The 26,675-nt window shown below is 44.0% G+C and overlaps 1 protein-coding gene and 1 long non-coding RNA gene across 2 annotated transcripts in view; one reads left to right on the plus strand and one right to left on the minus strand.

Moving 5' to 3' along the window:
* grm4 (glutamate receptor, metabotropic 4) overlaps positions 1–26,675 on the plus strand; it is a 120,980-nt gene that overhangs the window by 80,888 nt on the left and 13,417 nt on the right. The window contains exons 4-9 of the mRNA XM_077603015.1: positions 984–1,119; positions 1,215–1,369; positions 1,651–1,791; positions 10,563–10,763; positions 21,590–21,726; positions 23,485–24,420. Of these exons, the coding sequence (XP_077459141.1) occupies positions 984–1,119; positions 1,215–1,369; positions 1,651–1,791; positions 10,563–10,763; positions 21,590–21,726; positions 23,485–24,420 (1,706 nt within the window). The remainder of the gene's footprint in view (positions 1–983; positions 1,120–1,214; positions 1,370–1,650; positions 1,792–10,562; positions 10,764–21,589; positions 21,727–23,484; positions 24,421–26,675) is intronic.
* The window catches only part of LOC144075703 (uncharacterized), a 28,459-nt gene continuing 2,660 nt past the window's right edge, over positions 877–26,675 (minus strand). Inside the window, exons 2-3 of the long non-coding RNA XR_013300608.1 lie at positions 15,315–15,408; positions 877–1,381 (exon numbers count right to left, since the gene is read on the minus strand). This is a non-coding gene — a long non-coding RNA (uncharacterized LOC144075703). The remainder of the gene's footprint in view (positions 1,382–15,314; positions 15,409–26,675) is intronic.

Raw genomic sequence — 26,675 nt, forward strand, 5'->3', positions numbered from 1 at the left:
GCGAGGATTCGTTCCGAGTGCGTTTCGGGGATTTGGCGGCTTCCTCGTCCACGCCGTTGATTATTGCAACATGTCATCTAGGGGGGGGGGGGGGGGGGAAGTTTACTTCTCAACTCGAAGGAGCTAGCAAAATGCTCGGCACGATGCGCAGGCATTCGTCAAACGCTCAAAGCGTTGACATCTGCGTTGGGTCTCCGGGGATTTTGGGCTGTCTAGACGCACGCCACCGTGACAATTTCAAACCATTTTGTCAGGATGAAAACGTGGGAGAAACTTGCAAGATCTTTCTCACTCACTCACTGACTTAGCCCGAATGCTCGCCGCCGGCCCTCCCGGTTTCGGATAAATCGGCACGATGAGGATATTTATGGCCAAGAATTAGGGAAGTATTGTCGTCAATTGCCTGAGATTTGAGCATTTTTCAGAAAAATCGGCAATTATTAATCACTTTCGGCCCTTTTTCATCAAATACGAATACGAGGCATTTACCAGGCATGGCATTAGCACATCCGCCTGACAGTTCTGAGATTGAGGGTTAGAACCCCGGTGGATTCCGACCTTCCAAGTGCGGAATATGCATGTTATTCCCGTCCGTATCTGTTTGGGTTTTCTTCGGGTACTCCGGTTTCCTCCCAAATCCTCAAAACATGCATGCTAGGCTCACTCAAAATTGTCTGTAGGCATGAGTGTGAATGATTCTTGATCTCATTGGTTGCCAGCCAATTAAGGGAAACCCCACCTAATGCCTACGGGTGGCCTCCGGCACCCTCGCGAGGACAAGCGGAACGGAAAATGCTCGAATGAATGAATGACAAATGTACAAATATGCTACATTCGAGGAGACGCAATACAACACGACCCATTTTGTGAGTTCCCCCCCCCCCCAACATCGCCAAGCGCTAATCACCTCTGCGTCTATGCTAACGAAAGCTCTTTGTTCAGTCCCCATTGACAGATTCCTCGTTGCTGTGTTTGCATTTAAGGAGGCGTTTGCGTGGCCCAATCGGAGAAGATTCCCAGGGAGCCCAAGCCGGGCGAATTCGACAAGGTCATCAAACGCCTTCGCGATAATCCCAACGCCAGGGTGGTCATCATTTTTGCTAACGAAGACGACATCAAGTAGGTGGCCCAACACACGAATGGTAGAAAAGTATCGGGAACTGACCTTTTTCTGCCGTTAAAGTCCACTTGGGAATTTTTGGGGGTTTTCTCAGACGACTTCTGCACGCCGCTAAAAAGGCCAACCAAACGGGCCACTTCATCTGGGTGGGCTCGGACAGCTGGGGCTCCAAGATTTCGCCCGTCCTGCACCAGGAAGAGGTGGCGGAAGGGGCGGTCACCATCTTGCCCAAGCGCCAGTCCATCAAGGGTAAAGGCGGTCCTGAATAAAGCAGGCGGGAAATTAGTCAGGCAATATTCCATATGCAATGCTAATGTAAACAACGGCACGGGAGTTATTGCTTTGAACGTTACAATCGGGTGGAGATTGTTTTTGACAACAGATGCTAACAGTATTTTCCAGTATGTACTACATCATTGTATGAGGTTAGCGACGAACATTAGCTAGTTCATTGGAAAGGCATATTTACGGGGCTTTTTAGAAGTATTTGATTTCTTAATTGGTATTAGCACCATTTTATTTGCGTTCAGGTTTCGACCGCTACTTCATCAGCCGTACGCTGGAGAACAACAGACGCAACATCTGGTTCGCCGAATTCTGGGAGAACAACTTCAGCTGCAAGCTGAGCCGACACGCCCTCAAGAAAGGTTCCGGGCTCAAGAAATGCACCAGTAAGTCGTCGCCGGTTTGTTTAAGCCCGATCGCGGGCAAAAATATAATGTGAAAATAGCTCAAATATTCATTCATGCAGTGATTTTCCTTCTTTCTTCTTCCGACGTGCTACTATTAAGCATTGTGTATTTACTGCGTGAAAGAAAACTATAAAGCTGTTTTGAAAAAAGACCAGTCACAATTAATTAACGGCCCTTTGACAGATCATGCAAATCCATTTCTTTGGAAATGTTATCACACAATGCTAAATTATTCCCCAAAAGCCGACTACAAAGTCTCCCGTGCCAACCAATTTACAATTCTGGAGGCAGCGTATGCGTGCGTGTGCGTGCGTGCGCACACACTCGGCAGGGAGTCGAGGCAGTGACCCTCATGCTGTGAAGCGCCACTGATCCACCGCGCTGCCCTGAGGCCGCGCATATGCATGCTCACTGGCCGCTTACCATGCAGATGTTGGTATTTAAGAACAAAAAATGCCTTGTGATGCAAGTCGATAAACCCACGCAAAAGTTAAACATGCTATAGACACACACAAGTGAGTTTTTTTCATGTTTTATGCAAATGCTTTTTGGGGAATTTCGCTAATAGACATGAAAATGAATTTTGTTTAGCGTTTTATTTGTTTATCTTTTCTCTATTTCGAAATAAACGACCGTTACGGCGTTTCGTCTTTGTCATCTTGCACAGTTTCATGCATATCAAGTCTTATTTGTGCATATATAATTGATTCAGTCATCTTTTTTGGGAGTTGCAAATACGGCTTATATGCGAGAAAATACGGTATATCAAAAAGAGTATTGGCATTGGTTCATTCTACAGTTGTGTGTCGGAATTGGAAGCAAAAACGTTATTGGTGCAACACTTAGAAATATACATGACTACTATCACCTTAGCGTATAAAAAAAAATATCACCAAAGTAGTTTAACCTTTAAAGCGTGTGGATTCGCTTTTTGTATCCTGACTATGATGGTGGATATGTTACGCTGTGCGAAAGCCGTAAGTGTAGATGATGTCATATATTATTCATTATTTGGGGTTTTTTTTAGAAGAAGGTTCGTGGGAGGATGAAAAACAAATGATCCCTGTTATGTTAGTCTAAAGTCACTGAAGAAGTTCACATGAAAAGCGGATAATCAAGCAAGCGAGGACTCCGGAGAGGGAACGTCGGGACTCGGACGCGGTTGGTTGGAAGCGGGGGGGGCGGTGTTATTTTTTTGGGGGGCGGGGCTGATGGATGACTCAGTTGAAGTGACCTATACTGGGCAGCCACTGGGAATCCTGGAGGACCCCTCTGGGAATGGTGGCGATGCAGCGTCATTCCACTTTGACTACATCTAACATGTCCGAGAGGGACGGAACGGACATTGGGTATTACGCGTTGGTGTCTTATTTGCTACACGGTCGATTGGTCGCCGGTCTTTTGGTCGCCGATCTTTTGGTTGCCGGTCTTTTGGTCGCCGATCTTTTGGTTGCCCGTCTTTTGGTCGCCCAGAAGGTTATTGATAATTACCATTTAAATTGTTTCTCAAATTCCCTACATACAAACTGCAAATGACTATTTAGTCATACTTAATGCCCTATTAATGATTAGGCTAAAGAAAAGCTCCACAATTCCCGGACTTTGATTGTTTTTTGTTGGAGAACTTGTTAAGAGCCTGGCTGAACTGACGTCACTTCTTAAAGGGACAACGCATGTACATCCAAACTCTTATTATACACTCTCACGTCGGCTCAGTGAAAGTGCACATGGCCATTGTTGTTGCCTTTTATTCATACGTAGACCGTGTTGTTTTACCTTGTTTTGTCGCCGCTCTTTTGGTCGCCGGTCTTTTGGTTGCCCGTTGTCACGGTCAGGGCGACCAAAAGAGCGCACACGGTCTTATTTAGTTATGTGCGTGCTAAAATATTGTTTAATTTTTTGAATTAACGTATTTTTAGGGCCTGCGTATAATTTCCACCAGCCAAAAATTCATGATATATCTTATACTCAGGTTGGACTAATAGTCTGAAGAACACGATATAGTACAGTATTTTTGTATAAAACAAGCAGTGGTATCTCTACATACAAAATTAATTGGATGCAAAAGCGGTTTTGTAACGTAAAAGTGTTAAGGAGGTAGTGTTAACGATTTTAACTCAATGTAAGTTATGTTTCTACTTTACGAAAAGTCCATGTTACGAAACCACTTCTAGAACGAATACATTTTGTAAATAGAGGTACCACTGGATTTTGTATGTTCATAGGTAGAGGGACTACTGAATTTCTCAAGAAATATGAGATCTAGAATGCAAATATTGAGCTGAATATAGAAAAACACCAAACTCCCACGTGGCACATTAAAAGTGTTCACCCTCTGAAGAGACTCAGATTTCTATTTGGTGTTTGAAGAGGCCAAGTAATAAAAAAAAGAAAAAAAAGGGGGTTGGTTTTAGATTGTGCACTTGAAAATGAGCTGTCATATCGTTACAGTACATTTTCTTTGCAGTGAAGTGCAACACGAGGAAACTAAAGATGCAGACATGTGTAAATAGTTGGAGTAACTTCCACCCCGCTGCCCAATTTCACAGCCCACCAAAAGCGGCGGCGGCGGGCGGGCGGGCGGGCGGATGAAGCCACCTCCGAACGCTTTGCTCTCGTGGCTCCCCTCAAGCGTTACAGCCATTTTACTGTCAAACGCCGATTCAACCTCGGCTTGCCGGGGACGATCCGTCTCGCCACGGTCGGCCGAGGTTAAGGAGCGCCGACTCTCCGTCGACTGAGCGCAAGGGCTTTGACGTGTCTCTCCTCCGAGAATTAATCAGCGTCTCATTCGGCTCATGATCAAAGCGTAAGGCAGACGCGTACGGAGGGGACGCAAAATTGACGTTGATTTATGTTGAAAGGGGAGGTGAGCTCCAAAGCGCGCATCTCGTTTTGGATGCTTGTTAACCAGGTGAGCGCCTGAAAACGTTGCTTAGTTATGAAAAGACTGCTGCGGAGCACTCGGAAGATGCTATGCTAGCAGGTGTTAGCGGTACGGGTAGATTTGAAATTGACCAAAAAATGGGAAATGATTTGGCTTTAGTCAATTCATGCACGAAATGTTTTTGGGGCGCTTAAGTCGTTCATTTGGCAAACGGATTGGACGTCTTTCGCTGTCAATGCCACTGAAACATTAGGTTTCATGTGCAGAATTCCTCGATAAAATAAATTAGACGTCAATTGCCATAAATGGCATATGAGTTAAATGCTTTGAAAAAATAAAAACGGAAGGGCAGTAACTAGTGTTGCCCTGTTTTTATTTTTTGTAAATTCGTTCGGTTTATTAATTTTCTATTAATTGATACATTTATGTAAAATAAAACAGTCATCATAAATAAAATTATTATTGGATTGGATTGGATAAATTTATTCATCCCATATTCGGGAAATTTCGTTGTCACAGTAGCAAGAGGGTGAGAATACAGACACAGAAAAATACATTTTGGACATAAATAGATAGGTCATAAGTAAGTTAATAAATAAATAAATAAATACATGAACAAATATATAAATAAATAAGCGTGTATAAATAAGTATATATATATATACATACACATAAATACATGAACAAATATATAAATAAATAAGCGTGTATAAATAAGTATATATATATACATACACATATATACATATATACACATATACATATACATTTATGTACATATACACATACGTGTACATACACATATATATATATATACATACACATAGATGTACATGCATGCATACGGTAGGTCTTAAGGGAACTATTGCAGCCAATGAGTAAATACTTCAAAATACATTTTAAATGGAAAATCAAGCAGCTGTCGGATATATTGATCATTTTTGTTCTTATCATACGACTCCTCAAAAGTTGATGTTCCGCAAACCAAGTAAAACATGACTACTCATTTTCATAAAACACCTACCTATAAAAATCTGGAAATATGACAAGGTCGCTAGATGTAAATTACCACGTTCCGTTTACACACTTCTCAACTCCAATACGTACATTTTTCTCTCGTATTAAATGATGACGGCGCGGTGAATTTGTGGTTAGCGTTTCGGTCTCGCAGTTTTGGGGTCGAGGGTTCGATCACAGGTGGATCCTCACTGTGTACGTTCTCCCCGGGATGGCATGGGTGTTCTCCGGGTACTCCGGTTTCTTTCCACATCCCAAAAAATATGCATGCTTTGCTCATTTTATGCTAAATTATCTCGAGCTATGAGTGCTCCAGCCCCCCTGCGAGTATTCAATTCTTTTTCAAGGTGGCTGTTTTCTCTTCAAAAGCAAAAGAGGGAAGGCTGCCTTTGTAAGCGACTGGGAAAATGGCCGTCGCGGGCGAGAGAATGATAGCGTCACCAAACGTCAATAGAACGTTAAGCGTGGGCGGTCTGCGGAGGGCTGCGGAGGACTCCGCCGGCACAGCGCGACGTAGCTCCGCCGCCCACGCTCGTCGGCAGATTCCCCCAGGCGTCTCCTCCTCCGCGTCGGCCGAATGGCGTCCAATCGAAGCCCCCGCGGCCCTTTAATTACCAAGGCCGTCGCCTCCCGACGCGCGTTGGAAAAGCTGGCGGGATAATCGTTAAAACGGCGAGATGAGACGTGGCCGAGACGGGGCGACGGGCGCCCCAACGCCGGGGTTTCGCACCCTTCGGATTGAGCCGGGGATTGAAAACGGCGACGGCACTGGAATGATAAACAACTGTTTGTTGGAAAACATTGGGCTGGAACCTCCACCATCAAAGTAGCAAGCGCAGCAAATTTCTCATTTCAAGTCCAAAATGCTACAAAAGTCAACATTTCCAAAACAGCAAAGGAGCCATTTTCTTCACTGTGCCAGGATCGAACCCGGAACTTTAGAAACGCGCCAACGAAAATATCGAAATAAATATATGATATATGAAATAAATGACCGTAGCATCCGCATTGTCTTGCGTTATGGCGTTTGGTGCATGTCAAGTCGAATTTGTGTGCATATAAGCCGTACCCTCGAGTGAGTCATCATTTTTTTAAATGACAAATACGGCGTATATGCGAGAAAATACGGTAACCCGAGCCGCCGCCATACGCACGAATAAGAAAAAAGAATAATTACGCGGGTCAAGCGTGATTGGAAAGTGCAACGCGTTGTTAATGCGTCAATATTTGCAAAGACTTAACATTTAGCCCAGTGTGACGAAGGCTAAACAAACGAGATTCGTGAGAAATAAATGAAACAATAAGTGAGGGGAAAATATCTTTTTTTCAAAAGGCTTCCATATAACATTGAACTTGCGCTATTTTGATAAAAATGTTGAAGTCAAGGATCATCTTGAGGAAAAGAGCTGGGATTCGCATTGAAATCTTTTCAAGCCAAGGCCTTCCACCTCAAGTTTACTTCCTGAATTAAATAGTCGCCGCGCGTAAAAAGCAGGTATGCAAATGTGAAGGACGTCTTACGTGCTCGTGTTTGCTAAAAAGAAAAAAATATTTTTCACATCAGTCGATATTCCGACCACAAAAAGTGACTATGTTTATTCATACTCCAAATCTGGGGAGTTCCCATCTGGAACTTATTTAGTAAATCATTACCGACACATGATAACACATTTTTAAATATGCATATGTATACCGACCGTATTGGCCCGAATATAAGACGTCTCCTCTTTGCCAAGACTCAAGTTTGACAAAACGACTTTTTGAACCCCAAATTCAATTTTTATATAGAAAATAACGACAGTAGCATATGTGAGACAAATGATACTAACAACATACTGTTAATATTTTTTGCCTCATTCAAATCATGCAAAAACTGTCTATCACCTCTCTTCATATCGGAACATTTAAATACGTAAACTAAAGTGCAATCACATTTGTAAATGAGTGGCTTTTGCTTTTTGAAAGGTCAATTAACCAATCTACTGTGATAAAACTACAACATTGCAATAACTGCATTTACCATCAAAGTGTTCAGCATTCGCTTTAAAGATATCTGGCGCCAACTAGCGTTGTGAATGGGTCATTTGTCTCGACGCTGAATGTAAGACGACCAACATTTTTTCAGTCTTATTTAAATGCAAAAAAACAACAACGCTGTCTTATATTCGGGCCAATACGGTACATTTGCACATATACACACAGAAATAGAAATAGTCACATATTCTACGTGTATAAATATACTGCAAACATATAAACGAATACAGATATTTACATTTTGTTTACGAATTTACGACGTAAAAGCTGTCTTTTCCTGTGCCTCACCCTCTTGCTACTGTGACAATGAAATTTCCTGAATACGGGATGAATAAAGTTATCTCATCTAATTAATTTAAACTGTGAGATCAAAAATGTCCTCGTTGCCAGCCTCCCAGTTCAAAACAATTGGACATCTACAAGTGACAGTGTTGCACAGATACCATTTTTTTTTAATTCCGACCCCCGGCTAACCGACCCAATACCACATATTTTGAATTTTTTTCTTCTTTTAATGCTTAATTACTGCCTACTAACCTAAAGGTCACAAAGAGTCATGCTAAAAAAGCAAGAAAGCTCCCCTGCAGCATCTTCGTCTCCATGGCAACACCAGATCTGACTAGCCTGGTGATTGAGTGCAACATCCACAATGCCCTTTTTACCAGGGAAAAATCTGTCCAACTGCAAGCAGCTCGAGTCTGGTAACATTTAAATAAATAAATAAATGTAAAACAAAAAAAACACCAGGCGAGACACTTTCTCATTGGAAATAATTGAAAAGACATCCAGCGGTCCACCTGCTAAGTGGCAATTCCCTTCCGAAGCGGGGCGCTAATCGCTGCCGCTCGCCGATTAGCTCGTCGCCGCTAATTATTCGACGCTTAAGCCGGGCGTCTTTTGTCCGACGGTTCGCGGCGGGCTCCGACGCGCGTCGAAACGGCGTGACGTCGCCGCGCCGCCGAGCAATTAATAAAAAAAAGAGAAATAAATAAATAAAACGGCAACGGCTGGGGTCGGGATTAATGAACTCCTATCGCCAGTTATTACACGGAGTGGATTATCCGAGCGCCCAACGTATGTCCGCCGTTCCCGCGTGCCTGCTTTCCCGCGCTTGGGCTTTTCTAAGTGAATTCCGAACGGCGGCGGCGGCGGCGTGGAATCTCCGGCGAATAAAAAAAAAAATGACAAGTACACGCTTTGGGTAAAAGATAACAAACAAATGCGGTGACTTTACCAAGTCATTTGCAGGCAAATCCTTGTAATCCTTCTGCGGAGACAACATTTGCCCACTTTGCCCGATAAGATTTCCCGCGGGAGGAGAGAGGGCAAAAAAATAAAAGCTGGCAGAGCGCTACATATCGGAATCGATTCTCCCGTCGGAGGCGGCGATGGCGAGAAAGGCCCTTTCTGTGAGCGAATCCGGCGAGGACGGGCGGTTGCAGGTGCCCCATCATTCTGGGCAGGTTGCTTTGGAATTGCGCTGTCCAGAGCGCAAAGTGACAGCGTGACAAATGAAGTTGCGCCTTAACGCGCCACATATTGACTTGGGGAAGAAACGTGTGTTTACCTCTGGCGGGGTAATGATATTTCTGTCACTGTTTAGTTCAGGGCTAGGGAAGCCATAGCTCGGGAGCCACATACGGTTCTTTGGATGGGTGCCTATGGCTAACCCGTGAGGTCAAATATGGAAACTGTTGAATGCCGAACGCACCAATAGGAGCGTCATGTTAGCATTGTGGCGTTGACACTAGCTCTAGCGCCTTTTTAAATATCTTTTTTTTCATTGGGCCTTTTTGCATGCATAGTGTCATTGATACTCATTGATTAGCAACAACGTAGCAATGTTGTTAAAAGGATTCAGAGACTTTTACGACTTGAAAAGTGGTACACGGTCGATTGGTCGCCGGTCTTTTGGTCGCCCGGAAGGTAAGTGATAATTGCCATTTAAATGGTTCCTCATATTCCCTAAATACAAACTGCGAATGACTATTTAGTCATACTTAATGCCCTATTAATTATTAGGCTAAAGAAAAGCTCCAAATTTCCCGGACTTGTATTGTTTTTTGTTGGAGAACTTGTTAAGACCGACTGACGGACGTCGCTTCTTAAAGGGACAGCGCATGTACATACAAACTCTTCTACACTCACACGTCGGCTCAGTGAAACTGCTCATGGCCATTGTTGCCTTGTTTTGTCGCCGATCTTTTGGTCGCCCGTTGTCGCGGTCGGGGCGACCAAAAGACCGCAATCAAAAGACGGCGACAATAAGACGGCGACCAAAAGACCGGCGACCAATCGACCGCACACGTGAAAAGTGGTGAAATGACTAAAAACATTTTTTATTTTAAATTGTGAGTATGTCTCTCAAGGAAGAAGATTTGAAAATCAGAATTGTTTATAGCAGTTGAATTTTTCAAATTTATTAATTATTAATTGATTTTTATTTTTTTTCAAATCCAGTTTCATATCAAAGTACAAATCATGTATGAAAGTACGGCATACATAAGATGTATTTTTAGAGGGATTTGTGACCATTTTTAACATTTCTGAAGCGGTATTTGTAAGGCTGACTACTATGTTCTATGGGGTTGAGGTCGGGGTTTCGTATCGCACATGTTGCATGATTTACCTGGACTTGTTTTTGTTTTTTCTGGGTATTCTGGTTTCCTCCCCTATTCCAAAAGCACGCATGCTGGGCTAATTTAGCACTCTAAATTCCCGGAAAATGAACGACTATTTATACTGGCTATTTTCAGATTTGGACATTTTGACAGTCTAACTTAATGGCATTTCTTAATTTGCGTAACGACAGATCAGGAGCGTATCGGCAAAGACTCCAACTACGAGCAGGAGGGCAAGGTGCAGTTTGTGATCGACGCCGTGTACGCCATGGCGCACGCGCTGCACAACATGCACCAGGAGCTGTGCCCGGGCAAAGTGGGCCTCTGCCCCAAGATGGACCCCATCAACGGCACGCACCTACTCAAGCACATACGCCGCCTCAACTTTAAAGGTCAGTTGCAGTGACTTTTTACACTTTTTATTCTACCCCAGAAAATGACATGTATTTTTTGAAAGTAATAGTTTGGAGTACATCGGGCTGGACCACAGTTGAATTGTCATTTGTCAAGTGAAACCCGCCATTAAGCCAGAATTAATTAAAAAATTAATTGCATAATTAAGGAAAGCTTCTGAAAAAAGTAGCATGCAAATTTGAAGAAACTGAAAATGTAGTTTAAGAGGTCATAGGGACAAACTGGTTTTGTACAGAAAGTTTGGACAGGTTCACAAATCAGATTTTTGAAGTACGGATATATAAATCTATAGGTCATTAATTTTTTAAATAATTAGTAAAAGAAAAATTGGAAATTCTACGTTAAAAAAATCAAGACAAAAAATGCAACAAAAAAGCATTAAGGACAAAATATAAAATAAGAATTTGTAAAGATAAAATAATAGGGTTACTATATTCACATTTTTTCTTTTTCCGCATTTTCAAATTTTTAGCTACATTTTCTTTTTTGGGGGGTATTTTTTCTATCAATTGTAAAATATAAGTCCAAAATCCAATGCTTTAATATAAGTACATAACCCTATGCTTTATGTATATTTGTTAAAGTTTTGTCTGCCAATCCATTTGAAGTGGCTGTCCATCCATTCCGCCCCTCCCACTTCAAAACGGATTGGACGGCGACGAGTGACAAACACCTTTCATTACAAAAATCCAACATGTCGAATTAACGCTAAAATCCAACAAAAACAACAACAAGATTAGACCATCACCTTGTTTTTTAAGAATAAAAAAAAATGCATTTACGCTGAAAAATAAAGGTCTGGCCCTTTTTCAGATTTATTCCATATTAGCGCTATGAGTCATATTTATAGTATTTCACCTGTGGTGCCCCCCAAAAAAGAAAAATACATTTCCATTACTGGAATCGAGCTTTTTTCGTCGCCACAATGCTTTCCAAAGGCTTTGTGATGTCATACACTATTATTATATAAGTTATTTCTGCATTTCCTGCCAGCTATCCGTCAAATTTACCCCCGTGACTAGCATATTAATTATTCACACACACACACACATTTGTGAAAAAACACTGATCCACAGTTTCATTCTATAAAAAAGGGAAGACGGCAATTTAAGACAATTATTATTCTTTCACGCAGAATTGAGTGTGCGTGTTTTTTTGTGCAGCGTTTGCTTCGATAAATTATTCATTTGAAGTCGTGCTCTGCGCGCGAGCTCTCTTTTTTTCTTTCAATTCTAATTAGTATCTACTTGTCGAATGTCAATTAAATGTTTAATCCATAAGTGAGGAGTTTAAAAAGTATTTCATCCGCTTTGAATTGGGAAGAGGCTTTCATATGACATGTGGCGCTAACTGGGAAGATAGGTTACGCTACTGTTAGCATTAGCGTCATTTTAAACTGCTATGCTGTCATTCCGATTTATACTTATTGATATTTATTGAGGACAGAAATGTGCGTTTTGATGGGTGACAGTAGAGTCTGGATTACCATATTTCCTCACATATTAGCCACCTCCGCGTATAAGCCGTGCCCTTAAAATGGTTGAATTTGACAATTTCTCGCGTATAAGCCGCCCCCTGGTTGACAACTTTCACCTCCATATTCATGGTTTTAATAGGGAGTAAAAATGTGTTACTTTGAAGGGAAAATCTGAAGAAAAATCATGGCACGTGCTATTTCTGCGATACCGTTGGAATCCAAAACACATTATTAGGGTCAATATAGACATAAGGAAGTTAGTCATCTATTCAGTAATGGTTGTTTTCTTACTGCAAAACAGAAAATAACCAACAAATAGTAGTTTTTCACGTTTTATGCCATATACAGTTTATTTTTTTCTTGAATTTCATCCATAGATGTAAAAATTAATTTTGTTTAGCCTTTAATCTGTTTATCTTTTGTGAAATAAATGACCGTATCGGCCGCATTGTCTTGCGTGATGGCGTTCGGTGCATGTCAAGTCTAATTTGTGCGCATATAAGCCGTACTATCGATTCAGCCATCATTTTTTTTTAGCGACAAATACGGCGTATATGCGAGAAAATACGGTAAAGTGAACATATTTTTGGATTGGGAGGATTAATAGGATGAGAAGGTCTGAGTTATGATTCATTAATTTGGGGTAAATTGGACCAAAAATGAATCCTAGTAAATCTAGTCTGGGTTATCGTATCTAGCGCCAAGATTGACCCTTTGTTTTTGGCAAAAAACAGACATTTTCAGATCCCAAACGGTCTAAAAATATCGCGATTCTGCATTATTAGTGAGAAAAACTAAAAGGAAGGAAAATAAATGGAGTTGATAGGATGGACTAGGCACTCTTTTTTTCCAGCGATGGCTTCCTCGAATCAGTACATGGGCTTTCAATAATAACTTGAGGAATAGTGGCCATTAAAAAGGTCTCACGGCTGCTTTTTGTCGCTAAAGTGATTTGGGCAGACAGCTGCCGACGACAAGCGACACCTGCCTACAGGGAGTCTTGACTTTCATTTGGCCTCTGTCAACTTTTATGGGGCGGGGGGTGACACAAGCCTGCAAGTCACCCCATCACTACACTAAATATGAAGATGCCCTTAAGACCAAATTGCACTCTTATCTCCACCTAACACCATGTCCAAACTGCTATTTTTTTCTCCATAATGAACCGCCTAAGAAGTGGAAAAGTCGATCATAAATTCAGGAAAATCCCTTATTTGATGTCGGAAAAGGCGCAAAATCGTTTTAAGAGCGCGGCTTTGGGCGTTGGTCAATACGGCTTGACGCGAACTGTCACACATTATTACAACAAAAAAACGGTGCTTTCAAGAAGACACACGCGCCGACAAGTTTATTGATCCATCAAAGTTAGAAGAAGCTATTTCGACAACAACGTCCGCCGCCGAGGTTTCATCTGACCGGACAGGGTAGCCAGCCAGCCAGCCAGCCAGCCAGCCGTGCCTGCGGCTTTTAACACCTCGCACTCGATATAATTGCATCAGCCCACAGCCAGATATTGAAGCTGTCCAAATGTATAAAAAAAGACTAAAAAAACAAGAGCTGCAAATGTAATTAATGCCGGTTTGAAATCGATGCTTACCAAATGTACACAGTGCTTTTACGTCCCTAGTGTGATGGTTTATCACAGAAACCCATTGGAGGCTCCCAATCAAGAGCATATACAGTGGTACCTCGACATACGAGCAATTTGAGATACGAGTCAAATTTCGGGCAAATATTTATCTTGAGATACGAGACTAATTTTGATATACGAGTAGACAGCGGACGCGAGATTCTGCTCATAAGAACATCATGGCCACGGTCTTTCCCGTCGCAACTCCCTCGTGTAATGTCTCTACGAGCACTGGGCGGAGCGTTGCATTTTTTTGTGTTTTTTCTTCTTCTCATTAGTCAGTGCGAATGGCGGAGCTTGTTCGCTAATACAAGAGGAGTATACTACTTCTCGTCGGCAAGTGGTCGTGCGTTATCCAATTGTGAGGACATTTGTGGGCATCATTTTGGGAATATTTTGAAGGGAAGAAAAAAAAGCAAACAACCCTCGATAGGTTGCACCTGAAAGTCAGGGTGGAGGCGGGGCCAATAGAGCCAACCCAGTATCAAAATGTCAAACAAAATGAGAATGAAGTTTGTCTGCATCGTCATCCAAGGTCATTTCAATTTGTTTATGTTGTTACGAGCGCGTTGCCGTGTAAAAAGTCTCTTTTTTGTATCTCGAGTCACTCATTTGCATTTAAAAAGATTTTGTAACCTGCAACTTTCGTACCTAGAGGCATTCGTAAGTAGAGGTAGAGCTGTATTTACTTATTTTATATCATTAGAGATACAAGTGAATTGACACAAGAGTTCGGCTCGTGCAACGCATTAACCTCGTATCTCAAGGTATTTCTTGTTGATTGATTGAAGCACGATGTTATTGTTGTTAAGGTGGCTTTGGGACGGAGGTTGTCGCGGTGAGTAGAGTTAAGAGTGGCTACATGCTAAGGGTTAATCCTGCTTTGAAAGTGGGCCACTTTTCTTCTTATGATTATTCATTCCTGGAACTGAGCCAGCAGGAATCTATTGTTTGGCTGCGTTGTGTTTGTCAGCACTTTTGTCGGGCAGCCGCTAAAAATAATGACGCCGCCGCCGCCGCCGCCGCCTTCAAAGCGGGGGGCTTCTCGGCTTTGCCGTTCGTGCCAAGAGGGCCAAATTTCAAAAAGCTCCTTAAGAAGAAGGCGTTCCAGGCTCAAACGCGGCGAGTCAGTGGCTGGCGCAAAAAAGAAAAGCCTTTTTTTATCCGCCACATCGCGGCACACTGTCGGGAGAGCTAAGCTAACTGATGACAGATGATAACCTTTGTGAAAAGATGGGACATCATCTGCAGATAGTTCCCCAAAGTCGGCTAATATCACTGTGATTCTTTCACGTCCTCCCCGATCGCATTTTCCGCGCCGACAAATCTCAAGTCAGAGAGAGGCTCACAATCAATTTCACAGTACACTTTCAGCCCGTTCGGCAGCCGGCCGGCCAGGCAAAAAAATATTTAAAGACTTACCCGGCTGGCAGGGACTCTTGCGTGCGTCTTCTACGGTTCTTTTTCCAAGTTTTTTTTGTCCTTTAGCTTGAAAACGTCTTGTATGAAATCCAAACTAGAAAAAAAAAAAGCATTCAATCATCAAAACACTAAAAGAAGTCATTCCCCCTGCTTATAAAATATTACAAGATATGAAGGTGCCAAAAGGAAATATTCGGAATCTTGATTAGCGTATTTTTTCGGAATATAAGTCGCAGCAGCCAAAGAATACACCATGAATATATTTTATGTATATATAAAAACATACATATTGGCTGCCACAGTCCTCGTTCAAATGGATTGGACGTCTACTTGTGATAAACTCTGAATAAAATCGGAATTTGTTGGATTTTGCGTCATTTTCAGAGAATCAAGTAAAAAATAAATCATGCTTTAAAAAAAAAAAATTATTTAAATATGAGTTAAGGTAACAAAATGATCCACAAGTATAATGCAAAAAATTAAAGATACACTTGCAGACTATTTTGACTCTGTTGAAACAAACCTTGAAGTCAAAAATGTAAATCACCACTAAAATAGCTCCATTGGGTGAACAACATTATTTGCCGTATCAGTTTATTTATGTAAAATACGTTATTTAAACATTAAGTTTGTGACCTTATTTTGGTGCTGCGCAACTGAAAAGAAAGAATTGGTGATTTTCCCTTTTTATAAGATTGGGTTAGGCATTCCGAGCGGATCGGAAACCAAAACAACTGCGTAAGAATTTGCACAAGTCGTACGGTGTTTGTAAGGTTTTTTGGGGGGTTTGTAAGGGGAATCATAATCATTTATAAGGGCAGTTATCGGCAGAGGTTGACAGGTATGAGATTCTCCAAATCGGGCGACTCGGAGTTACGTGCAAAAAATAAATAACTGTGATTGGCACATCCCTAGTTTGGATTTTAGCACCGAGACAAAAGTCATCTTTTGCTCTAATTCGGCGATATGCACATTCGCCCAAGTCCGAAAATGACTGTTAGCCAACGCGACTTTTTTTCCCCTTTTTTTTGCAGTCTACTTCCCATGTAATGCATTCTCCAGCCTTGGATTGAAACATAATGACCTGTAGTGAAAGCGGGGATGGAGCCGCTGAGGCGGAAGGCACACTTGCATCGTCAAGTGTACCCGTGCTAAATTCTGCATGACTTTCCCATGCCGAGGTCATTAACAGTTAATGACCTAGCTAGCAGGGAAACATGGCCAAGTTCGCCAAGGTGCCCTCTTTCTCAGTAAAAAAAAGGGGGGAAAAAAAAACATATGTTGGCTTAATGAGAGCTCATTCCGAAGGTGTGTACCTCCACCGTGATCATTAAATATCGCGGCGGATTACAAGCGTTTAATTAACCCCGTTGGCCCGGAACGAGTAAACGGCCATCAGTCGGGGCGCGTTTGCAACCGCGGGGCGCCGCGCCGTCACTTCTTCGCGCCGTCGGATGTGGCGGCGAAGGGGGGGGGGGGTAGTGGGGGTCTGGTCTAGGCCTCCGTGGAGCTCATTACGCCAGCAGACTGTTTAGACAAGCAGTTTGTGCCGCACGACAGGCCTGCTTTCTTATCTGCAAGTTAAACGCCGGCCTACAATGGCGGCTCTAATCAAGAGGACGCCGCAAAACGGCAGGTCGCGTTCCCCTCTCGGCCATTTTGTACCATTAAGCGAGGAGCCGAAACTCAATTTTCTTCACCGCTGGGGAGATTTGGCGTGCTACGCTAGCACAGCATTGCGACACTTTTGTTGGCATCCCGCCGTGGCAAAAAAAGGAAAAATGCACAAGTTTGGCTATTGCGAGGCTTCTTTGGCGCCATTTTTGTTGTGCTCCAACAAAACTTGAATTACTTTACTTTAGAAAATAACAAGGACTTCGAAATAATGACCAAAACCAAAGCTGACGGGAAGACACGGGCAAACGAGGAACGTGGCGTGGAGTAAACAAAGTGGACGATCCGACAATGACTCACGGGGTTTAAATAGACCCACAAGGGCTGATGACCCAATCACGAGCAGCTCGTTACAAGAGGAAGGGAAGCCCAGAGGGGGAGACAAGAGACAAAAAGCAAACAGACCAACCAACTAACTAAACTAACTCGAACACAATCTGAATTGGTGTAAGCTAGCAGGCTATTTGACCATCCGATAATTCCCCAATATCATAAAATGCAAACACCGGAGGAAATATGTATTTTGAGGGGGTTGCAAATGATTATGAATGAGGAAGATGCAATTGATCGGAATAGTACTTTATATTGTTGGATTAAATTGCTAAAGCATTTCAACACTAAATTGATTTTCCCATTTTCAGTAGTTCTCTCCAAACAAACAACCGTATATTTTGAAAAAAAAAATCCTAAAATTGACTTTAAAAGATTGCCCCTAATCCAATTTTTGCCATTTTTGACAGTTAGCAACGATTTTGGACGCTATCAAGCAGATCTATACTCCTTACTCGCACCCTTTGTAATGCTACGTATAGCCACGTAGCATATTGACTGAAACTTACAATGCATTATGCATCTTTTCTCCTGGCTGCATTTTTTCCCCCTCAACATCTCAATAAAACCCACCAGAGGGAATATTGCAAAATCCTTCCCCAACATTTCCCACTGTTATAAGCCATTAAAAAGCACCATTAGCAGGCAGCCGGACATTTAAAGGAAATAAAAAGGAGAGCAGGAAGAGATTGTTCACAAGTGTGCTTGCAGATGAGCGTCGCTGTGATTATCTTAGCCGCCCTTGCTCTTGAAATATTCATATTTGCGGGACCCGAGAGAGGGAAGGACGGCGAGAAACTGGGGCAGTGGGGTGAAGTGAAGCTCACCCTCATTGCTCTTCGCTACAACATTCACGTTGACAATACGCGCGCGACTGCTGCTGTAAAGAACATTCTAGAACAGGGGTGGGGAACCTTTTGGACCAAGAGAGCCACAAACAATTCATATTTTCAAATGTTGTTCCTTGTGAGCCATACTACAAATTTAAAAGTCAAAATACATACATGTAAACGAGTGCCTTTTCTTCTTTTTTTGTAATTTCACCACTTTTAAAGTGAAAAAAAAAAGAATATTTTTTAAAAGATTCTTATACTGTTGCTAATCAATGAGAGGATGCATTCCAGAAGAGTCTACTATTGCAAAAAAAAATGAAGATTAAAGCAGTTCTAGATGTAATATCTCAGTTCTGTCACCAGCGATTTCCATATTTTAGCTCACAGGTTAACAAAGAGTCAGATGCACCCATCAAAAGAGCCACATGTGGCTCCCGAGCCATAGGTTCCCTACCCCTGTTCTAGAAGGTTGGAAAAATATTCTTTACAAAAATCCCCAAATCACTATTTTGTTTCTATTCATATGTTATGTATTTTGAGCCACCTCTGCGTATAAGCTGCACCCTTAAAATGGCATTAAAATCGTCAAATTTGACAATTTCTCTCGTATAAGCCGCCCCCTGATTCCCAGGTTTCACCTCACATACTCATGGTTTTAAAAGGGAGTACAAATGTGTTATTTTGAAGTGAAAATCTTGAGAAAAATCAATATTATCAATATTTTTGAAATACTGTATCAATCGATTGCTGTTGCACATTACGATCCTATGAATTTAGTAGATTCTGCTGTAAATTGAGATTTGTTTTTGTCTTTTTAAGTGGGTAACTGTCTACCTTCCCTGAAGGTCAAAGCCCGCCCACACCGAAAGCTTATTGGATCATTTTTCCGATGAAGCCCATCACCCTCTCTGTCGCCGTGTCCAATATTTTTTGAACTAGATCTACAATGTCTTCTGTGTCTGTCTTGCTACTGCAACTAAGGAAATTTCCCGAATACGGGATTAAATCAAAACATGTAAAAAAGACTCCCGCGCAAAAGCCATAAATAATGTATCAGACAACTTGCATCATCAGGGATCCTCCTGGAAAAATGTCTTTAAAGTAATAGCCACTCTTTTAAAAAAATAATAATGGCAGAATGTGTACTTGGTTGGTACTGTAGCCACAATCTGGGTTTGTAAACCCGACAGACCACAATCTGAGGCAAACCGCTGGCTTTTACGGTGAATGTCAGCGGCACATAAACATGTTGTTTGGGGCGTCCCGTCGCCCCCGCTCGCTCGCTCGGGTGACGCGCGAGCGCCCCGCGGCGAGCGCGCCGGCCGCCAAATGGCGCTCGCCGGGTGGGCGGCGGCGAGAGCGGAATTTGGCAAATCCGTGTTTATTCACACTCCATGTTGAAGTGGTCATCGAGTGGAGAGCGAGATGGATTGTGGGGGGGGGGGGGAAGCGTGAAAATAAATAAATAAGAATAATACGCCAATGGAGCCAGACTGGCAGATTTGGCGCGCCTCCAAATTCGGATTTGTTCTGCCTTGGCGGAGCTCCGTTGTCGGCGCTGATTGAGTTTCCTGATGGAAAAATAGATTTGCTCTGTGACGCCAACGTCAAGCATTCCAGCCGGAATTAGCGGCTTTCATTGGCTCAAAGGGTTTGAAATTCAAACGCACAGAGTTGAAATAGGGTAATAAAAGAGGATTAGTTTACGTTAGTTTTTGCACGCCAGTCCAGTCCGAGTCACCCGATCTGGCGGATCTGCCTCGCCGAGTACCGAGGATTTATTCATTCGTTCATTTTCTGAAACGCTTTTGCTTACGAGGGTGCTGGAGCCCATCCCAGTTGACTCTGAGTGGGCTGCCAGCCAATCGCAGGGCACGAAGAGACAAAAAATGAATCACACTCATGGCCATAGACAATTTAGCATACAATTAATTAGCCTAGCATGCATGTTTTTGGAATATGGGAGGAAACTGGAGGACCTGGAGTAAACCCACGCAAGCCTGGGGAGAACATACCTGGGATTAGACCCACGACCCTAGAACTGCGAGCCTGACGAGATAAACACTCGGAAATTTATTTCATATCAAAACGTCGTTTTTTTCCAGTTTGAACAAAAACGTCCGACGTTAAAGCCATATAAGAGGGTTATTAATGAAAACATTTTTTTTGCAAATGAGTGGCGAGCTAATAACATTTAAATACTTGGTTCTCATCAATACCTCAAATCCAAAAGTAGTCCAATCTAATCAATCAAGCTCTCTGAATCGTGATTTTCTGGATTTATACTCTTATAAAGCATACTTTTTTTGTTTTTGCAATGTGGCCCTGGATTATTTTCATAATGCAATGCAATAAATGGATCAGGATTATTTGGTTATTTGTAGCCCTGAAGTGATAAGGGCCAAATAAGGGTTAAAAAAACCAGCATTTGTCTATATTGACAGTGTTGATATGATTAAGCGAGTGGGTAATTCCCTCCTTTTATTGCACGGCGTCAGCGTAATCCTCCCGTGACGTCCAATCGCTTTGTTCGGGTGGGCGGGCGGCATTGTCACCGAGGCGGCCCGGCGGCAGCCCGATGGCAGCCCTAATCCACGTCTGGATGATTTGGCCCGGATGTGGATTACAGCCCATCACAATTCGCCTTTTCATTGGGAACCCGTGGGAGGCTTCCAAATCAATAAAGCGGGTGTGGGCGGCCCACAAAAAACAAAACAAGCCAAAACCCCAAAACAACTAAATAAACAAACAACGCGCAGGCATTTTTCTTTGAAAAGGGGTTTGCCAATGTTAACAACCGACGCCGTGGGACGCCGGTTGGGTCTCTGGACTGAGCCTCCCTGGCGTCCCACCTTGATTAAACGCTCGACTGGGCCGCCTGGCGAAGACGAGGCCCGTCTTTTTAGTGACACGTCATTACGGCGTGTCCTTCAACGGCGCGCGCTGATCGCGGTGATGAAGCAGAAGACAGGAAGTCAAAGCGGATCATTGTTAGCGCTAAGCGCCATCGCTAATAAGTGGCTCGGCGGCGCTCGTTTGCGAGCCGGGTTTCGCCACGGACTGAAAACCTGAACGTTGGCGCCCAATCTGCGAACGTCCAATCGGCAGCTTGTTACTTATTTAATGATTTGTTTAAATGTATTATTAATGGATGATATAGCTGTTGTTGTTATTTGTGCACTTCCCTACTTGTATGTTGTTGACTAATTATATTTGACTTCTTATTTCTTACTTATTCATTTATTATTTATGACTTATTTATTTACTAATTCTTACTTGTTGATTCATTTAATGATTTATTTGTCTGTTTGTTTCTTGTTATTTTGGCGCTTTGTGGCGAAGCTTGAAATGGATCTCGTTCTACTCGTATCATGACAACAAAAGCATTCCATTCAATTTGAATTTGACGCAATTCCCGATTTTGCCGACTTTCCGCAGGTATCGCGGGAAACCCGGTGCTGTTCAACGAAAACGGCGACGCCCCCGGACGCTACGAGATCTACCAGTACCAGATCCGAAACCTGACGGCCGAGTACAAGATCATCGGCCACTGGACGGATCAACTTCACCTCAACGTGAGCCACCCCATTCAAAAGTTTCTCTCATTTCTTCTATTTGTCGCCCATCGCTCCATCGACGCCACCTCGCCCGGGCGTAAATATCCGGAGGGCCTCCTCCCCCTCCTCCCGCCACCGATCCCACGGAACGGCATGAAAGGCGATCCGTGACAGACACATTTAATAGCATCTGCGCCCGGCGGCGTCATCGACTTCTGAAGCGCCAGACGGTCGCGAAGTGACGCTCTCGTAACAGTAAACGGCATAAGAGGAACAAAACAAATGATTGTTTAGACAATATGAAGAAAAGGCCTTTGGGCGTGGGGGACAAGAGATCCCATTTGAAAGACGGCCAGCGTTTGTCTTCTGGACTTCTTAATAAACAAGCTGCCGTCCACTTGGCGTGCGTGCGTGCGGCCAGCCAAACGTTTCTGACCACGGTGGAGCCGGCCGACGCTAGCTTTTCTTAATTAAAGGCCTCTCGCACGCAACCGGACGGTTTTTAAAAGAGTGCCGACGTTTGGGTAAAAGTGGAACTATTGAAAAGATCAAATTTGAAATGATCGGGAAGGGTGGGTGCTTGCTTGTTGGCGCCTATTCACGTCGGCCCCGTTTGCTTCAGAATCGACTCAAAATCTTGGCGCCATAAGGGCTGCTAAGAATACATTCGTTCATTTTCGGAACCGCTTGTGTTTGCAAGGGTCGCGCGAGACCAACCCCAGCTAACTATGGGGACCAGGAGGTGGCGAACCACAAGGAGACCGACAACCAAACATAGGGAGGGGCAATATAGTCTTTAATTAGCTTAGCATGAATATTTTGGGAATGTGGGAGCAAAGCAGTGAACCCGGGGAAAACCCACGAGAGCCAGGATAGAACATGCAAAATCCACACAGGGCGACCGACCTGGGTTTGAACACAGTTTGTTTAGAAGTCCTGTTGTTGATATGACTTAAAAAGGGAATCAAATTGAAGGTGGATCCACAAAATTCAACACCTTGGGGAATTCATTTTTGGCACGCAAGTGACCGAAGGTACTGTCCAGAAATAGATGGGGAGATGGAGTTGATTTCCAAAACTTGGTAGGTCGAAGATATAAAATAAGAATCTAAGCTTTCTGTTGTGTTGACGACAATTCAGGTAGTCTCACCAGACTCTGGTCTCCATGTGGTCTCGGACCGTCAACTCGGTCTTGAATCCGACTGGGTCTCTGGGATTTTGGGTTTCGGCCACGTCTCGGGTCAGTTTCGGGGGTGAACGCCACCGGGGATTATAGATTTACAAATGCTAAACAATGCTTTGTGCTAGCATGAGACGAGTCGATTGGATTTACTGTTATGATCGCGCCGCGTCGTCGTGGCGCGATCGGGAATGGATTAGGACCCAGGCGCGGGAAGCAGGAGGGGAACGAGGCAGTTATCTTCAAAACAATAACTTTTAATACTCAGAACGGAAACGAAACCAAACCGGAAACAGGAACACAAGTGGTAACGTGGCTGCATGGCAATGGAATTTACGCAGTGACATCCAGGAGTTTGCAGGAGCATGCAGGACTTGCAGGATTTTGCAGGAACGATCCGACACTGATGCTAGAACTCATTCCTGTTTAAATACCAACTCAGGAAGTCATCAACAGATTGGTTGCAGCTGCTCTGCCTTGACGGCACGCCAGGGGGGACAAAACTTGCCGCTCCTGACATTTACATTGCGATTTTAGCAAAAACCACATGACCGAGTCCGACACTAATCAAAGTTTCCCTTGGCCCCGCCCTTCAGGTACGTTCCATGCAGTGGCCCGGCGCCGTCCGTCAGATCCCGTCGTCCATCTGCAGCCAGGCCTGCCGCGCCGGCGAGCGCAAAAAGATCGTGAAGGGCATCCAGTGCTGCTGGCACTGCGAGCGCTGCGACGGCTACCAGTACCAGGCGGACACCTTCACCTGCAAGATGTGCCGCTTCGACACGCGGCCCAACCAAAACCACACGGGCTGCGTCTCCATCCCCATCGTCAAGGTGGAGTGGAGCTCGCCCTGGGCGGTCATCCCCGTGCTGGTGGCGGTCCTGGGCATCCTGGCCACCCTGCTGGTGGTGGTCACCTTCGTGCGCTACAACGACACGCCCATCGTCAAGGCCTCGGGGCGGGAGCTCAGCTACGTGCTGCTGACGGGCATCTTCCTGTGCTACGCCACCACCTTCCTGATGATCTCCAGCCCGGACGTGGGCGTGTGCTCCCTGCGGCGGATCTTCCTGGGCCTGGGCATGAGCATCAGCTACGCCGCCCTGCTGACCAAAACCAACCGCATCTACCGCATCTTCGAGCAGGGCACCATGACCCTGAGCGCCCCCCGCTTCATCTCGCCGGCCTCGCAGCTCATCATCACCTTCACGCTGGCCTCGGTGCAGCTGCTCGGCGTCTGCATCTGGTTCGGCGTGGACCCCTCCAAGGCCGTGGTGGACTACCAGGACCAGAGGACCTCCAACCCGGCCATGGCCCGCGGCGTGCTCAAGTGCGACATCTCCGACCTCTCCCTCATCTGCCTGCTGGGCTACAGCATGCTGCTGATGGTCACCTGCACCGTCTACGCCATCAAGACCAGGGGGGTGCCGGAGACCTTCAACGAGGCCAAGCCCATCGGTTTCACCATGTACACCACTTGCATCATCTGGCTGGCCTTCATCCCCATCTTCTTTGGCACGTCGCAGTCCACGGAAAAGGTAGGGATGCCCTTCTTCCCGTGGCTTCCGCTGGCGAATGTCGCCCCCTGGGGAGATGCGGGCGAATTGGAAGGGTAAACTAAAGCAACTGTGAGCGACTAACATACTTTTATTTTCTCCAAAGTGCGCCTTACAAATAGATCAACATTGTATAAAATTCTCTTTGGCACAAGTAGTTGATGTATAACAACTCTATCCACTACTTCTTTTACTACAGCTCCACCTAATGGATGTATAACTCAATCCTCCACTACTACTACTACTGCTGCTGCTACTATACTGCCAACTAGTCGACACATAACAACAAACACTACTACTACTACAGCTCCATCTAATGGATCTATAACACAAGCCACTACTGCTACTACCACTACCGCTGCTACTAATACTACTACTACCACCACCACTACTGCTACTACTACTACTCCTACTATCAGTACCACTACCGCTGCTACTAATACTACTACCACCACTACTACTACCACCACTACTACTACCACCAGTACAACTACTACCACCAGTACTACTACTACTACTACCAGTACTACCACTACCACCACTACTACTGCTACTACCACTACTCCTACTACCAGTACCACTACCGCTGCTACTACCACTACCACTACTACTAATACTATTGCATCACATGCCCTCTGCCGGATTTTTATCTTCCATTAAGTCCGCGGTATTGTAACCAAAATCTATTTGATTGTGCACTTTCAATCGTTATGGATCGGTGCAAGTTTTGATCCTTTAAATGGGAATACTCTGACAAAAGCGGTTAGTGCCGCATAGTTCTGTGGTCGAGGGTTCGACCCCAGTTGGTTCTTCACCGTGTGGAATTAGCATGTTTTCCCCTTGGCTTGGCTTGCGTGGATTTTTTCCAGGTACTCCGCTTTCTTCCCACACCCCCAAAACATCCATGCTCAGGTAATTATAAGCTAAATTGCCCTTAGCCATGAATTATTGGTTGTTTGTTTCCTCATGCCCTGGGATTGGCTGGCCACCAATTCCCCCGCCTCGTGCGTGAGGTCAGCTGAGATAGACTCCGGCACCTCCCGCGACCCTCGTGAGGATAAAGCGGTTCGGAAAATGAACGAATACTCGACAATATTTAATTACAAAGTAAAAACTCGCGATTGGTGGACATTAAAACTGCTTAAAAGTGTTTTTGCGCAGTTATTAATCATCATAAAGAATACTATTGTTTTTTATTTGGGAAAATGTTGACACGCGTAGGGCGCCGGGCAAAATGAAAAGAATGAGATGCACTTTTGCACGCTCATTGTTGTTCTTTGAATGAGTAAGAAGATATTTAGCAGTGCGCCAGCGGCTCTTCTGCTCTTAGTTCCGCTCTTCCGCCCTCGTGTTTGAATAAGGCGGCTAATGTTTAATTAGGAAAATTGTTGGGATAGCAAGCTTTCTTGCCATCTTCCTCCAGTTTGATCCGCAACACTCGCGCACACGTTGATCGGCCCAATCAATACCATTGATCGCCCTTGCCCTACTTACAATCCATTGGAACCGAGAGGACTGAATGACGGTTTACAAAATGTCTTTTGTCCTCCCCATTTCAATAAAGCTATCTCAACATTCTAATCATATAAAAGGATCATTTCAACGGAGCACAAAAGAGGCGGGGGGAATACAAATCCTATTTTCAATTATGGATTGCGAAAATAAGGGTCGCAAACAAATGGTTTAAACAAAGTATCTTGCATAAATAAACCTAAACAGCAGATAAACTTGGCCACCCAATGCAATAAATTGAGCTATTTTAGTTGTGATTTGTTGGACAGATTAGTTTCAATAATGTCAATTGTTTTCTCTTTAACTGCCATAGCAAACCATTAAAAAACTGATTTTGTTTAACCCGATTCCGATCCTCCGAAACACATTGCGATAAATTCCCATTTCTGATGGGCGACACCGCTAAATGTAACGCATTTCTGAGTGCGTAATTCTCTATCACGTGGAGTTTTCTTTATCCATACAGATGACAAAACCACTATAAAATCGATTTGAGATTCCGCACTGAAAAACAAGCGAAAGCGGCGGCAGTCAAATCCCCCCCAAAACTAGTCACGTCTTCCCCCGAGTCTAAACGCGGGTGTGCCAACAGTCTACCAGTTCATTCCTCCCACCCGCCCGACACAAAGAAGCCACACATCAGAGAGAGATGCACTTCTATTCCCGAGTCAAATCAAGCCTCGTGACCTGGCCGACCGACCACGCGCACGGATCCGATTGAGCGA

The sequence above is a fragment of the Stigmatopora argus genome, chromosome 6, assembly GCF_051989625.1.
Source record: "Stigmatopora argus isolate UIUO_Sarg chromosome 6, RoL_Sarg_1.0, whole genome shotgun sequence".
NCBI classification, from domain to species: domain Eukaryota; kingdom Metazoa; phylum Chordata; class Actinopteri; order Syngnathiformes; family Syngnathidae; genus Stigmatopora; species Stigmatopora argus.